The sequence below is a fragment of the Leptinotarsa decemlineata genome, unplaced genomic scaffold, assembly GCF_025532065.1.
Source record: "Leptinotarsa decemlineata unplaced genomic scaffold, Ldec_3_MD MMD2_P_RNA_scaffold_9, whole genome shotgun sequence".
Taxonomy (NCBI): Eukaryota; Metazoa; Arthropoda; class Insecta; order Coleoptera; family Chrysomelidae; genus Leptinotarsa; species Leptinotarsa decemlineata.
The window spans coordinates 4,040,439-4,057,902 of NW_027412536.1; the positions used below are offsets into that span (position 1 = coordinate 4,040,439).

The following is a 17,464-nucleotide window of genomic DNA, read 5'->3' on the forward strand; positions in this document are numbered from 1 at the left end:
TATAATTATAAAAATTCCACTTCTCACTATTATCAATATAACCATCCAACAATGCTTATTCAAAAGTACCTAAGTGTTGAACCATTCAGCTTCTGTCATTATCATTTTGTGCAATTTGTTTGATATTATTTTGATGGAGTTAAACGTGATTTGACATTTTTTTAGCTATATTATCAGTTAATTTATTTATAGCTCTCCTAATAAGTTGCGGCTTGTTTTTTTTCCTGTCAATTTTTCAAAGAAACAACTAATTTACTAATTAATATTCTGTTAGACTTCTTGGGAAACATGCAAGCAAAATCTTCGTTTGTACATTGAAAACAAAAGAATTAATTTCATTTTCGAAATCAGAATCGATACAGATATGTGGCCCTTTTTAATGTAGATTTCTAAAGTATTTGTGGTAGACTGAACCGTGAAGTACTTTTTATTAAACAAAGTTGCAGTTACCAAGTACTTGTTATACATCATTCTAATCTGTTCGTGAGCTCGTTCGTGGTTGAAGTTTGTCTAAGGATCTACTGTAACTACTGTGATTCCAAATAAATTAATTAACAATGATCCTAATTTGCGCTTCTCTAATACCAAGACCTCTAAATTCTATCAATAAATTTCCATTTTTAACAAAATATTCTCAGCCAAAAGCATTGATTTAAAAAAATTACTTTTATTACACATAGATCTTAATTTCATTGGTGTGAGTTTGATCTCTGTCATTTTTATCGCTATTTGGGAGAATTGTTTTAGCGCTTTAAAAATCTGTTTTAGCGGCCTAGCCTTCAATTTTTTTTTGTTTAAAGCTTTGAAGTTCTAACCATTTTAACCAAATTAAATTTATATAGTATGATTAATTTCTTTAATAAATGTCTATATCAAATGGAATAATCCTCTGAATAGAAAGCAAAATATGTATGATGATCGTTATACATACTTAGGAAAATAAAAAGTTCAAAATGGAATTCCAAAACATTCACCTCTACCAAAGTTCCTACACGGTAGGACCTGGTAAATGCCTGCATGAAAACAACTACTTCCCCTGCTAATACAATGATTTACATTGAATTATATCACAGACAATTATGCAAGTTATCTCACAAAGGATGATACTCTTGCAGATGCTTCTCGTTCATCCAACAGCAGGACCATGCTGCACTTATGAAGGACAATGCTCCTAAACCGGTCTGTAGGTGATTACTAGAATGATTTCATCTTGGTCCTGCTTCTGCTTGAAATATTCAATTTTTTTTTATTCTTTGAACTTGACTTGAATATATTTCAAGTATTCTATACATTCATCATACTTTCACTGAATATTTACTTGATAATAAGAATGTTCCAATCTTGGTAGTTACATAGTTCTAAAATTAAGGAATTAAGTAGTTGACATCTATCAGAAATGAATTTATTCATTTTATTTTGGGTTTGTCATATTGAATACTGCTCAATTATAACAGAATATTTCCAAAAAACGGCCTACAAATAAATCATCCACCCACTTTATCACTCACCTGACGAATGTGAAGTACTGCTATACCCACCCGGAGTCTGTGTATTCACCGAACATGACCTCCATTTTTTGCACAAAAGATCTGCTAGAGGTGCTCTGTGACCATCTGGTGCCTCATGGTAAAAAATTCCAGAATGAAGAGGTCTTGTACTATAATAGTCTCTGTCTGATCTCTGGACAATTGTTTCAATTTCTCGGTTGAGATCTTCTGCAGAACTTCGAAAACAAGGCTTTGGTAGAGGTTTTATGGTTGTTGGTGAAATAAAGCTTGCTAGAAATAGAGAATAATCTTTACAAAAATTGAAGAAATCCTTCAGATCTGTATCAGGGGGTACTTTCTTCCATTAAATAGCAATTAATGCTATACAAATCAAAATAATTTCCCAATCGTTATTATCCATTTTGGGCTTTGAAGTGAAAGACTGAACCTAAGAATGTTGATTCAGATTCATGAACAGACATGAATTCTTAAAAACTAGATGAAAATGTACATGAAATAAAAACTTTAAATACTAGGGAATGAACCATGATTTTGCTATTAGTAAAATTGATGAAAAATATAACAATTTTCAAGAGGATATTTCGTACGTTTTGGACGAGTATATGCCTATAAAGAAAAATTGAATAATGATTCTAAATTTTCATTCAATCACGAAATTTTCTAATCCATAGAATATAGGAATGATTGTTACAGAATTTTTAATATCCCGAGACAACTTATTGACTGGAATGAATAAAGAAAGCTAGGAATTCAGCTGCTCCAAAATTCGAAATGCATATATCTAGAAAACCAAATTGATCAGTTTTTTTATTCTAAACAAATGTGATAAGGAATGATATGGAATTAAAAGATACAATTTTTGATGATAAATGTTCAACATGACTGGAAGTAATTGCTGATAAATTCAATATTTTTCATGTGCAGAATACGTGCCATTTCAGAGAGGGACGGTTTTCAGTTTTTCTAATAACTGATTTATTCAGATGCAATATTTGTTCCTAAATGTACTAGATCTGGTAGGAAATTTAGAGCTCCTTGTAGAGTAGACTGATATTTGCCAGAATTCGGACGCTGCATCCAGAATACTGAAATATTTTGCAGCACTTAGCTTGGATTAAATTTCTTCGAAAGTAGACAAATGAAAGTATTTCCGTGATATGCTTATCCACATCTCTGGGATAGAGACATATTCGAAGAGACTCATTTGGTTTTTTCAGTAAAACTATGGAATTCATCCATTCCGTAAGATAATCAACTTTACTGATGATATTTTTTTCTCCATGTTTGACAAACAATACTGAAAGTCGTATAATAATGGAAATTTTTCTGGCAGAATGTATTACAGGTTTTGCGTTCTGCTTAAGTAATATGTAATAAGGATTTTTCAGACAAACTATGCCTTCGAAAAGAAAAAAATATTTTTCTAATGGAGAGTTACATTCATCTTTTAGCAAATCGATTTTTCAATTAAATTCATTTCAATACATAAGTTTAAACCAAAGATAGCGGAAAAATCAACATTTATTATGATAAATTTCAATGTGCAACCATTTTTTTTCACATTTCAATTCACACTCTCCTACAACAGGAATACTAACATTAGAGTAATTAGTTAACTTTACAATGGTTTTCTTCTTTTTGTCAATCGGCAATTTTTTTTTCTGAATCTTTTCTACTCAATATATTCATCATTGCTTCATCATTGCTGTCACTGAAACTGATAATGGCTACATTATTTACATTTACCATTCCAATAAAAACATAGAGTCAAGTTTTCACCTATTTCATCAAATTGCTCATTATAGTTTTCAGAATAAACTACAAAAATGATCCATTGTCGCCACATTTTCCAGTTCCAAATCATCACATTGTAACAATTGTAACATTGTAACACTGAACACGTTAGACTTTCTTCTGTCTCCCAACTCACAGTTTTTTGCCCTATTCTTAAGTTCAGTTACATATTGTTGAACTGTTTCTCCATTCAATTGCTTTTTATTGATGAACATTTACTTTTCAAGGGTAACGTTTTTTTTTAGTTGGAAATGCCCTCGAAAGTTTTATCAAAGATTCAATTTTATCTTATTCTACTTCCGAAAACTCAACAGAATCATAAATGTGCAATCCTTCATCGCCAATATATTGGGGTAAATGAACACACTGTGATTGTTTTTTTATCTAATTCTGCTGCTTTGAGATGATTTTCAAACTATATCATCCAAAAGTTTCACTTCTCAGAAACATTTCCACTCATGTCAGGTGGAGCCGCATATCGATAATCTGTCACTACGTTTATTCCACACTCTCAAAATTCACCCAATTCTTTATTTTTCAATAATTTTTTGCAGTGCCATGTAATGATTTTACGTTTTCAATTCAGGCTGATTTATTTCGATAGGAAACAATAATTTTTAAAAACATATATGAAAAGGAGTTGCTACGTTAAATATACATGGTGACACAAAAGTATCGAAATGGGAACTATTTTTTACAGTTATGTGCCAGTTATGTGAAAATCAGTACAATAATTCCAATAAGAAAATTCTTAAGGCTAAAAGAGAAGAAGATTTCAGGCCGATCAATATACTCACAGCCATTGACAACATTTTGGAAAGTATTGTATTGTAATAATCAAATTCTTGTTTTCATAGAAAAGAATAAAACACTCTCAGAATTCCAATCAGCAATCAGAAGTAATGTAAGTTGTGAATTTGCAGTTCAATACATCCTGAATGAATGGAAAACTTCGGTGGATAAAGTATTTTTAGATTTGAAACGAACTTTTGAAACTACTGATAGAATTAGCAAGAATCTCAGTGTTTTCTTGAATATTAGTATACAATACCATCATCTTACCACACTTTATTTTTTGTAGTGCTGTTTTATACATTTCCTACCAAAATGAAAAAAATCGACTGCAAATTTTATAAAACCGGGCAATGAGAGTAATTTTGAAATGTGATAGGTATATGAAGATGTCTGTAATGTTGGAAATATTGAACTGAATGAATGTCAAGGACATATATCTTCAACTTAATACTCGTATAAAATTATATCTGCATTCATCTAACTTTTTAATCAGTGACAATTATGGATGTTTCTACTGAATTCATCCCTACCAAAATATTCATTACAAGTATTTAACTTCAGTAAAAACAATTTTTTTGATTTTATTCCAGGAAATCATTAGTAGGTCGCTTTTAGTTTAATTTTCTGAAGGAAATTATCAGTTATTCAAGGAAAGAATTATAATAACCGATTCAAAATGTTTATATCAGTTTCATGATTATTTTTTTATTGAAAGATGTGTCAAAGAGTTCAGTGTTATGTCATATCCATTTATAATGAAGATTTCTTGAAGATTGATATTTTTATCATTAATCTACCAAGCTCTCCCTACATGCAGATAATACAATTTCAAGAAAAATCACAAGGAAAAGATTCTTGTGATGCCGATAAACTGCAATGTGTCAAAAAAAACATCATTCCAAAACATTCTTTATTAGATTCATTACTAATGTAAACTAATTGATTTTCAGTTTGAATATGTTATTTGTTCAACACATAATAATGCATATGAAAAATTTTGATTGTATGTCGAATTATAATACAAGAATTTTGAAGTGAACTGTATATCATTGTCTTTAATAATAATTTGAGCACAGTTCAACATGCTAGCAATTTTTTTAAGCAAGCATGGATATCTCCCCTTACCGATACATCACCTATGAGATCTACAGAAAACTTAAACTTTGTTTGTTGTGAAACCAAGTTTAGATTTTGACCACCAAATGTAGAATGGCTCTCTGTCTCTCTGCCGTTTTCACTGCAAGGCAACTAGATGAAACTAGAACCCAAAAGCAAATTATTTTTGATATAACATCACCCAGATCACAGGTCACTGTCATTTGAATCATCATATGCAGAGACTCGGAATGTCGGAAGACAGTGTGTGTCGCCTCTGTTTGGAAAATGATGAACCAGCAGAGCACATACTTTGTGCCTGCCCCGCAGGGGACCGAATCAGGTTTTTAGAGTTCGGCAGAGCCGTACTCTTACCATCTAACCTGAAAGGTCACTTCCCATACAAACTAATCGGCTTCTTCAAGAAGCTGGGTTTATTTAGACGAGTGTGAATAGGTGTGAGCCACAATAAATCCTTGCGGGTTGCGGTGGAGGGTTGAATAGACCCACTCACTTTGGACCTAACCTAACTTAATAAGTAAGCATGGACATTTCTGCTCAGTAAGAAGCTTTGAGAACGACAGAAAACTCAAATCTTGCTCATTTAAGGATGTCAATGCTTACCTAAACTCAAGACAATTGAGACCTATATTGAGTTGAAACAGAATGTCTTGTGTTGGTTCACGAATGCTTTATTTTCAGGCTCTGGTTTCAAATAAGTTTTGAAGGAAGAAAAGCAATGAACAACAAAAATGGGTGAAAATGATGAAAATTGGTAGCTACTGATTTTGCAGATTTTTACATTCTACATCACTTACATGATGGAAGGAAGAGAAGCAACCAAAATGAGTGAAAATGATGATAAATTGGTACCAACTGATTTTGTAGGTTTTTTTACATTCTACATCACTTACATGATGAAGATTTCGAAGAGCTACTGAGATTAGTTTCACCAGGAGAATATATACTACCTAGTTCTTTGGTATTTTCCGTACTTTGACAAAGATCTGTTGTTCGTCCAGAATCAGGAATACAAATCACGTCTAAACAATCTGATTCATCAGTCTGAAAGAAAAAGATTAACATTTCAAAACAAGTTTTTAGACTTAACTGTGAAAAGTTCCAAGTAGCACAGATTCAAATGTAAGGTGAACAAATTATCTATTTTTGTGTTTACATACATTCCAAGAAACATTTAGAAAAGATGTGTGATACTAAATGTTTTTCCATAATTTTTATTGACTAGGTTATTTAGAGAACATTTCTTTGTAGCAAGTTCACATCCACAATTTGTACAAATGGATTTATCACATTTACAAGGTAAAACTACGCCAGTGTAAAAGCAGTCATGCTTTTCAGCCACAAATTGAGTGGATTTTCTACTGATGTAGGAGTGTGTTAAGCCACCATTGGCTGTTGAAGCATATAGAAATTTTAGTTAGCCATGAAACTTTTAAAACATCCATTGCCAGTGACGAAATTATTAAAGAAAATTCCAATCTCACCTCCACCGCTGAATAAAATAATAGATTAATATACCCTATTTCCACGTAGAAAACTCAATTTTGTAGAATTTTTCAATACTTCAATAATATCAATTTGATTTAAACAATTATGAGTGAAAAAAATATGACCAGAGATATTTTTGCATGAAACGATAATATTCAGCTTGCTTCGATTTTGTCGTGGAAAACTTCATCCTCTACAACTCTTCATACTATTTCGATTGAAAAAAGATATAAAAAAATAGCTAGTTAGCGATTTCTTTTATGTAAAACAATAATACTTTTATGGTCCCAGATTTTGTCGCAGAAAATTTCACCCACTACTTTAAATTGTAAAAATTACCACTTCTGTAAAACTAGCATTATTGGCGATAGTATTAAATAACAATAGTATTCTGTATGTTGTATAACATCTACATGGTCGTTCCTACAACACTTCATATTATTTCGATTTAAAATAGTAATGACATCTGCAAAAATAACTTTGCAGGGGATATTTTTAAATGAAACATTAGAATTCGTTGTTTTTTGTAAAACGTGGAATACTATATGTACTCGTATATATGGTTTCCGATTTTGTCGCAGAAAATTCCATCCCCTTCAAGCTTTTATATCACTTTGATTAAAAAAATCGTAAGTTCTGAAAAAAAAGTGTTACTGGGAATATTTTTACATGAAATAATAGTATTCCGCGTGTTTTATATGACATATATGGACTGAATAAATCATATCTCTCAAAAAAGTGGAGTTACTGATGATATTATTACATGGAACGAGAACAGTATTCGGTAGTTTCTATCTTTACTTATAAATGCGAGACTCACTCACTTAATACTCACTCATTCATCTGTTTCTTCGTACTGGTAAGTTCTATGGAGTTTAAATTTGGTATATAGGTAATTCTTAGGTTTTAGATGCGCTCTAAGAAAGGATTTTCAAACATTCCAACTGGGGCGCCCCTCGTGGGGGTAAAAGGAGAGCGTTTACATATGAAAATTACCTTTTCATCACTGTTTCTCCGTACCGCTATATTTTCGAAGTCTGAAATTTTGTATGTAGGTTCGTTTTATGTTGTAGTTGTGCAATTAAAAAGGATTTTTACAACTGGGGTTTACACTTTGGGGATAAAAGTGGCGCGTTTACATATGAAAATACTTTTTGTATCGTATCGTTATATTTTGGAAGCTGAAATTTTGTATGAAGGTTCGTTTTATATTGTGGATGTACAATAAGAGAGGATTCTTGAATATTCCAACTGGGGCACCAGCCGCGGGGGAAAATGCGCGTCCATAAAAGAAAATGATCCTTTTATCACTTTTTCTCCATGCCCTAAAATTTATGGTTAGTGAATTCATATTTAGTATCAGCATTGCACTAATAATAATACTTTATTTACGTATAGACAATATACATTGTATAGGAATAGTCAATAAAAGAAATAAAAATAAAGATAAAAACAGAGTATAAGAAACATACAAGTTGAAACAACACCTTAAAACTAAAATAATACCCTACTTATCTAATCTAAAAAATTCATTCAATGAATAAAAACATTGTTCAATTAGAAAACTCTTTAAATTTCTCTTAAACATCACATAATTATGTTCTTCCCTTAAATGATCGGGCAGTTTGTCGAATATTTTTATTCCAATGTATTCTGATGCAAGTAAAGTTATTCTTAGTCTTGCATATGGCACATGAAATCTATTTTTTGTTCTAGTGTCATAGTGATGGAACATTTTTATTCATTTTGAAATGTGTTTTGTTTTTGAATATGTAGCTGCATATTTCAAATATATAAACAGATGTGAGTGTTATGATGTGATAATTTTTGAAAATTTGTCTGCAAGATTCTCTCCTTGAGACATTCGCAATACACCGTATAATGCGTTTTTGGGCAATGAATACGTTATGAGTCATGGATGACCCACCCCAGAAGCAGACACCATACCTCAGTCTTGAATCAACTTGAGCATAATAAATGCTCATTAGTTGAGTGGTAGTTAAAACTGTCCGCAGATTCATAAATAGAAATTTCATTGAATTAAGCTTAGAAATTAGATGCTGGCATTCCAGTTCAAGTTTTCATCAAGAAGAATACCCAGGAATTTAACACTTTTATTCGATTTTGAGTATGTCACATTATCAGCACTGAAACTGAAGTCTTCCATCCTATTTTGTCTATTATGAAAACGAATAATATTTGTTTTATCCGAATTAAAAAATAAATCATGATAATTGAAAAATTCTGATATATGTTCAACTGCAGAAGCACATTTGTCTTTCAATATTTCATCATCTGATGCCGAGATGATCATAGAAATGTCGTCGGCAAAAGCTGTATAATGAACTTCAGAAACAACAGAGTCTATATTGTTTACATATAGAATAAAAAGGATTGGGCCCAGAGTGGACCCTTGAGGTACTCCCATATCTACACTGAACGACTCAGAATTTATTCTCTGGATTTCATTTTTGACCGTACACTGGAGAGATACATATTGTCTCCTACCTTCAAGGAATGAGGATATCCAGTTGAGAGATGCACCTCTTAGTCCATATCTTTCTAATTTCAGTAAAAGTTTTTGATGATTGACGCAGTCGAATGCCCGACTCAAATCACAGAATATCGCTGCCGGGCATTCACCTGCCTCAATATATCTAATTACCTCATTATATAATGAAAAAATGGCGGAAAATATCAGCTCACCCAGTGATATTTTTAACGGTACTTATCCTTGTGAAAATATAGTCCCAGCAGTAATCGTCTTTTCAAACATCATATATCACTAAAGAAAGAACAGATTTTGGAAATTATTCAGTGCATTAAAATGTGATAGTCCACTGTGTGGCAAAGTGATTCATGTTAATTTCCAATAGTATTCCCACGAAGGCAAATCCACTTCCAAGAACTGTTCGACAAATTTAACAATATGAATGAATTAAAGATTTGTAGGAGGTTTTGGCTTTCTACTCCTTTATCTTTATACAAAATGTGGGAATTACAGCCGGTTCTCGGCCTCCCCCTACTACCATTATGACATACTTATTTTCAAAAATTACAAGTTTGTGGAGATCAAATCGTGAGGTGTAGTTTTCGAAATTACTATGGACCTTCATCAAGTAACGGCCGAAGTAACCAGAAAAAAAGACATAATTATGGACATTTCAATTACGTCATGAAGGTGAACTTGAAAGATGTGTCTGGCGCATAGGTATAAATTACGTTATAGAAATTTTCCATTGAGACTTGTTCGATTTAAATCACGCCACGGCCTTATAGGGGGTTGGGAATAGATTGCATACAGGCAGGGTTTGACATGTGTACTCTGTATATGTTTGTACAAAGTACACAGACGTCTGGTTTCCACAAAGATACACCAACTAATGAGCGGTTCTTCCTGTTAGCTCATCAAGTTGGTGTGTGGTGAGGGGAAGTCGCAGCGGCAGAAAAATGGATTGATTGATTGAATGAGTGGTCTTTTTCGTTAGCTCATCGCTCAGCGGCGGTATGTGGTGTACGCACCTGTCTCCTGAAGGTAATTTCAGTAGGTACATGGTTCGAGACATTCTGCCGGTCGCCTAACAGTCGGCACTCAATACTCGAATGGCTCGAAGATCGGACATAAATCATAGAGTATAGTCTGAACGAAGTACCCGCGGTGCGAATACGTAATTGCAAATGAAGGAAGTTGTTCTTTCGACATTCTGCCGGCGAAGAATGTGATGTACTCGATTCAGTGCCGAGATATTCCATACTCACGCTTCGTTGTGAAAGGTTGTTGATAGCGATTATTCATCACTTTCCACTTGTGTATACAAATGCCATATGCTCAAATTCGATGGTACATGAATACCTCCGAACCCAATGTCGAATCTTTCTTTAATAGACTGTTGGCAATGAGATGATGCTGCGAGTTGATGAAGGAAACTTTGAATTCTGGATGAAATGCATAACATAATATGAGAGTATAGTGATGAGGTGTATGCGAGACATCTTGAGGGAAAAATAGTATTTTTAATTTTCAACGTAACACAGTATAAAAGAAACTTGTATTTATGAAGAAGACGATGAAAGTAATTTTCTCTTAATTTGTTACAAAATCATTGAATGTGATAATTAATTGCGCTCTATATTTGATTGTGCAAACAAAGCAGATTACAGTTTACAAACTGCATAAAATTACTTTTATTGAATTCACAAAATTGTATTAAAAAAAAGGTGGATTGTACTGACAATTAAAAATATTGAATAAATCATAGTTTGAAATTAAAATACCAGAGTTGAAAGCAGAACATTTGAAACAATATCGAATGCAGCTGTGAAATTCTCTGGTCTATGTATAGTCATCATTCATTTATTCAGTTATTTACCTAAACAGGTTGAATAACCCAATTACATAGATACGACAAAAATATACAATTGAAACTTGATAACATAAATATAATAAGAATACAATTTATTCACAATCATAACTGGCAATATATCAGAGCTCAAGGAGACTGTTGATTAAATAATTTATCAATTATTGACAGAAACTATTTTAAGATGAAGTTCAGTCTAATGATGTTGAGGTACCAATTTGATGCGAGACATATTCATGGGAGAAAATATTATTTTTTACTGTTCAAGCTATTCTTACATTGGGGAATTCCATATACTGTCTGATGGAGGCTTGTGTTTATGAAGAAAACGATGAAAGCAGTTTGGGCTTTATTCGTTACAAGTTGGTTAAATGAGATAAAAAATTGTGATCCATATTTGATTATTCAACCCATGCAGATAACAAAATGCATGAAATTGCTTTTAATAGATTTACAAAATTTGTTTAGTCATGGAAATAACAAAAAGAAAATATATAATTCGAGCTTAAAAACATAATAGCAAAAATATAATGTATTCATAATAATAACTGTCAATATTCCAGAGCCCAAAAGGCGAAATTATAAGTATTGATTAAATAATTTACTATCAATTGACAAAAACTATTTTGAGATAAAGTCTAATCCAATGATGAGAAGATACCAATTAGTTGCGAAATATATTTGTAGGAGAAGATGTGAATTTCCATTTTCGAAATATCTTTATATTGTCGAATAATGGAAACTTGTGTTTATGAAGAAAACGATGGAAGTAGTTTGGGCTTTATTCGTTACCTGTCAGTTAAATGGGATGAAAAAATGTGATAATGCATAGTGCACTATTTCCGTATCATTTAGATTCGGTAACTTGTGCTTGCGTTCTAAGGAATGGTTTGAAAACGTCGAATCATTTTAACCTAGTCTGAAGGGCCTTTCATGTTCAGCATACCGTTTTGGGAAATTTTACACTATTACACTCCAGACACTTAAGCTTATAAGCTCCATTTTTCCCAATCTTGTCCACTTTATCTTTGGCATTGAAAAATAAATTAGATAATCTGGCATGTGGCCTGAATGCCACTTTTACATTGTCTTGTTATTTTAACAGAATATGTTAAAGTTACAAATATCTTGATTTCTGATTGTTTAGTTTGAGGGTATATTAATCTGTGCGTAAATTTGATGCTTTGTTTTCTGACTAACTACTGGATTGTGTTTGCGTTGAAACCATTATTCTATCCTATCCGCATAATTGTTTTAATTTTCCCATCTAGATTGTTAGCAGACAAACGTAACCATAATGCTCTGTGTAACATTGAATTGTAGGATGCAAATTTATGACTGTCGGGATGGAAAGAATCACTTGGGATTGTAATGTCTGCATAGCTTGGTTTTCTGGATACACTGAACTCACATTTATTATTTTATTTATTTATTTGAAAATAGGAAATCCTATTATGATAATGGGTGATGGACGAATCTAGGAAATTAATATTTTCCTCTATCTCTGTTTCGAATGTGAACTGTATGTTTCTGTTGAAATTATTCATATGTCATAAATTTGTGCTGTCGCGTAGTACCTCTCAAATAGGCGAGAATGTCGTCCACATATCTGCACCAAAAATGAATATGTTTTTACCCATGTCGGAATTTACTATAGTGGTCTCCAAACTGTTCATTAAAATGTCTGCTGAAAGTGGACTAAGGGGTGAGCCCATTGGTAAACCTGAATCCTATAGTGTTTGTTATTGAACTGTAATTCTGATTTAGGCATACATCAAAAGCTGTCGAAATATCAAAAGAAGTGACATGGTCTACTTTGGCTTAATCTAATATATTTAAAATGAGTTACTAACATTCGTTGTACGGTATGTCAGAAAATGTGGCGTGGTTTGGTTACTTATATTTTTAAGTAAAGTGAGCGAATTTTTAATGGTGTGACATGGGACGAAATTGGTAATATTTTTGAACAACTTGTTAACAACTTGTCTTTTACTGGACTGTTTATATACAAATGTAACTGTCGTATGGGGTTATCTTGTTTATGTGTTTTTATTGGGCCATATAGTTTAGGGCAGGAGGGGTTCATGTTGATTTTTCGTTTCTCTAATTCAATTAAAATAAGTAGTTCATTTTGACTATTTCTCCTTGAGTTTTTTTTATGACAGTAAGTCAAGTATAAGGATCTCATTTGATTTATCACCTTCTGTAAGAGCAAGATCGTTTTCCCTTATTTTTGTTGTATAAATGTGCTTGTTTCTATATGACTTCAATGATTTTATATCCCCCTATATCTCTATCATTTCTCTGTTTCAATGCAATAGCTGTATCTGTAGGAAGCTTCAATTCTAATTTTTCATAATAATCTCCTACCACTTTTTGTAGATCGTCCATCACAATTGAATTCTCGTTTGACCAAATTTCAGACTCAAGTTTGGGTCAGTCTAAGGTATAATACAGTAATTTAATAGTTTTATTCCAATATATTGTCTTCTTTCTTTGACTTCATTGGTGTTTTACTTGGTATTTTATTCTATTCATTGTTGAAATATGTTACAATATAACTCCTGAGATACATTTTCTAGGTGATTTGATAATAACTGTAATGTCATTCGTATTATTCCATACTTCCCTAATTTATGCTATTATATCTTATTGGAAATTATTTTCAAGAGACTCAGAGACACAATCACTGAAAAGATATAGATTGGATTCCACTGATTTATTGATACAACTTCGTATGATTTGTTGGAATAATTTTGTTGGGGAACATACTATTGAAAGTGGTCTATAGTTCTCTATATCATTTTCATTATTTGATTTATATATTGGTGTTACTATGGAGGTTTCCCAAAGAGAATGAAAAGTTTCACTTGCTATTATCAAAATAAAAATCTGGAGGAATGGTGTGTTCAGCAAATCATTGCAACATTTAAGTATATAGGCGGTATGCCGACCATTCCAGCTGACTTTTTTAGGTCAACTCGTTCAGCGGAATTATTGAAATTACATTTACTAGTATTCATGTCGTCAATCTACTACAAATGTATCATTACAATACAGGTCAGTATCTCCAAAGTATATGATGGTTGTTGTTGGCAAAGATGCAAAACGCAATTGTGTAGAAAAGTACTTAATAAAAATATCTGCGTAAACGCAGTTATTTTTATTAATAGGTGGTTCCACTTATGTCTCACTTGCGTTTACGCGGTTATTTTTATTGAGTGCTTTTTTTGGTTATTCACATTTTGTCTTCAATCGAGGACCGCCTGCCCGGTACTGACGAAGCCCAATAGACTGAAACAGCTGTCCACCTGTGGCTCTTAAATAGAAATCAATATAGGAATGATCAAAATAGTACTTATCTATTTATCTTTTGATTTTCATAGAATTATTTTCCAGCAGCTTGACTGCATTAACTTTTCTCGAATTCATATCATTTCTAGTAACATGTGGATTCGTTTTCCGATGGCATTTCAGGTTAGTTTCCCAAATTTCTTCTACCGCAGTCATCGGTTAATTGGTCAAACCACCAACACTGACATAAAAACTTGGCAAGTTGACTTGGGTGTCACACCAATAGGTGGTTCCACTTATATCTCGCTTGCGTTTACGCAGTTATTTTTATTAAGTACTTTTCTTGGTTATTCACATTTTGTCTTCAATCGAGGACCGCCTGCCCGGTAATGATGATGCCCAATATGCTGAAACAGCTGTCTACCGGTGGCTCTTAAATTGAAATCAATATGGGAATGATCAGAATGGTACTTATTTATTTATCTTTTGATCTTCATGGAATTATTTTCCAGCAGCTTGACTGCATTAACCTTTCTTGATTTCATATACAATTCTTCTGGAGATAGAGGACCGGCTATCCTAAAATTTTTCATTTTTTATATTGTCAATGAATCTGAGAATATAAGCAAATACACGTTTGAGAATGAGGTATTTTTAGGCCAATGATCCTGAGATTGTTGCAGCCAATCAGGGGGGCACCATCACATATTTGATTTTATCATGGCACTCGAAGATGTGCCCCTAGATGAAAGATCAGCGGGATTGTCAAGTGTGTTGACGTAATTCCAATCACATGGAGATGATAAATTTTCAATCTGAGCCACGCGATTAGAAACAAAAACATTTCATAAATGTGGAGACCCGTTCAGCCACGATAATGCTTTGGTTGAATCGCTCGAATAAAATATTTTTTGAATATTTATTGACCTCTAACTCAGGACAGATTTTACTTTGTTCAAGAGTTCTGCCAGAAGCAAGGCTTAACAGAGTTCGAGTCTGGGTATCGTAAGTGATTTGAGAGGGGCAACTCTAGTTTTTGCACATAACAAATGACATCGAAAACTTTTTAGATGGTCTAAGGTTTTGAGGTGAACGCAAACTCCGTATGCGGCCTGAGATGCGTCAGCGAATCTGTTTATTTCTGTAAGTTCGGTATTCGAACAAATAGCTTGAATTGGAATTTTAATATTATCAAGTGCTTTCAAATCATGTTTGAAAGAATGCCACATTGTGAGAATGTTAAGTGGGACAGATTCGTCCCAGGAAACGCGGAGACTCCATAACCGTATAACAATTTTAGCAATGATTTTTATAGGAGATAATAAACCCAATGGGTCGAATATTTGAGCGATAAAGCTAAGAATAGTGCGTTAAGTGGTATGTTTCATCTCATCGGTTTCTATTCTTATCGAATATTCTAGAGTATCCAATTCGGAATTCCAATACAGCCCTAAAGTATTTGAATGTTCATCAGCTCCAATGTTAATATTATCAGTTTCAAGGCCGTCAGAATGACAAATGTTTTCCGGACTATTTGACATCCATTTTCTAGTATTCAGCAAGACACTCCGAAACCTCATGATTGAAACGAAAAATATCATCTACAATATTGCCACCTGTGAGTAGAGCGTCTACATAGAAATCATGTCTTATAATTGAGCTTATGTCAGGAAAATCCTTTTCCTTTTGATTAGCGATTTCATGAAGTGCACGATTGCATAGAAAACTTGCGCACGATGTACCATAGGTAGCTGTGTTGAACTCATATGCTGAAAGTGGTTCGGAAGGGTCAAAGCGCTATAAAATTTTCTGAAGGTTTCTATGGTCTTTTGCTACCAGAACCTGCCTATATATTTTCGCGATATCTCCAGCAAGCACAATATAATAAACGTAAGATTACTGATATCGGGTCATCTTGGGTGTCATTCAGCGAATAGCCCGATATTGACTTTGCGGAGCCGTCGAATACAACTCTTAATTTTGTTGTTGTGCTAGTATCTTTCACGACACAGTGATGGGGTAGTTAAAATCCGTCTTCAGAAATTTAATCCAATTTTGTCTTGTGGTTTAACGAAAAAGGTATTCATAAAATCATTATAATGTATTTTCTGAATCTTATTTTTACATAATTTATTTTCCAAACGTTTTCCGCGGTTTTAAGTGATTCGCCTAATTCAACAATAGGTTTTTTTAAAGGAAGGCTGACTATGAATCGCCCTATATGGTCTCTAACAGTATTATTTTTAAAGTGTTCTTCACAAAAAATTCTTCTGGGGAGAATTGTCGAGTTGAAGAGAATTCTTCTACTTTTCAAAGCCGCTCAACTTATTCACTGAGGTAACTGGAGATCATCCCGGTATTATTATAAGTTTCGATACACGGTGAGTTACAAAAGTACAATGGACCAAATAGAATCCAACCAATCAATATTTTAGAGTTGAAAGAAACAAAAGGTATTTTTCTCGTAATTTGATCAAGTATAAAACAAGACAAAAAGTTGCTTTAAAAGAGTTTATTCTGGATAGAATTTTCACACATGTTCTGTGTGAAATTTGATTTATGTCAGTAACTGAAATTTCGCATTTATTAGTTTTTAGATTTATCACTCAGATTTTTGTTAATGTAATTGCTTTCAGATCCGCCGTCAAGCAACGCTCTGCAAGTATGTACTTTACCAGAGAAATCAATAACATCAACCAATACTGTTGAAAGGAGTATGTTTTTTGTCTTGTGTAGAACATAACGAACTTGATTGAGTAGCGTTGTCATCTGATGAAGAAGAATTATTATTCTGAGGGTACGTTTTAGAATTTTTTTTGTTCAAAGAAGAGTCTGAAGATTGATTTTTATTCATGAAATGTAATAAGGTATTGTGTAAATTGCCACATTTCCGACATTTGCTAGCAGTGCATTGTTTCGTAGAGTGACTATTTCTTTGGTAATTAATGCATAGCCGGATGCGTTTTGCTTCTTCAAATCGAGCGCTAGGTTTCATATTCAAAAACTTCGAATAATTATAATGAAAATGATCTCTAGAACAAATGACACACTTTTTCAAACTATTAATTACCAGTGAATTCACAGATTTACCGGAAACAATCGTTTTTT

General features: G+C 32.9%; 1 protein-coding gene across 6 annotated transcripts in view; it reads right to left on the bottom strand.

Annotated features, from left to right (window-relative positions):
- The window catches only part of LOC111503796 (protein FAM117B), a 53,565-nt gene that overhangs the window by 21,309 nt on the left and 14,792 nt on the right, over positions 1-17,464 (bottom strand). For 2 of the 6 annotated variants that reach the window (XM_074170467.1, XM_074170463.1), the window contains 2 exons: positions 6,107-6,257; positions 1,509-1,796 (listed from right to left, as the gene is read on the bottom strand). In XM_074170467.1, coding sequence (XP_074026568.1) covers positions 1,509-1,796; positions 6,107-6,257 — 439 coding nt within the window. The remainder of the gene's footprint in view (positions 1-1,508; positions 1,797-6,106; positions 6,258-17,464) is intronic. The other 4 variants (XM_074170465.1, XM_074170468.1, XM_074170466.1 and 1 more) reach the window with 4 other exon arrangements.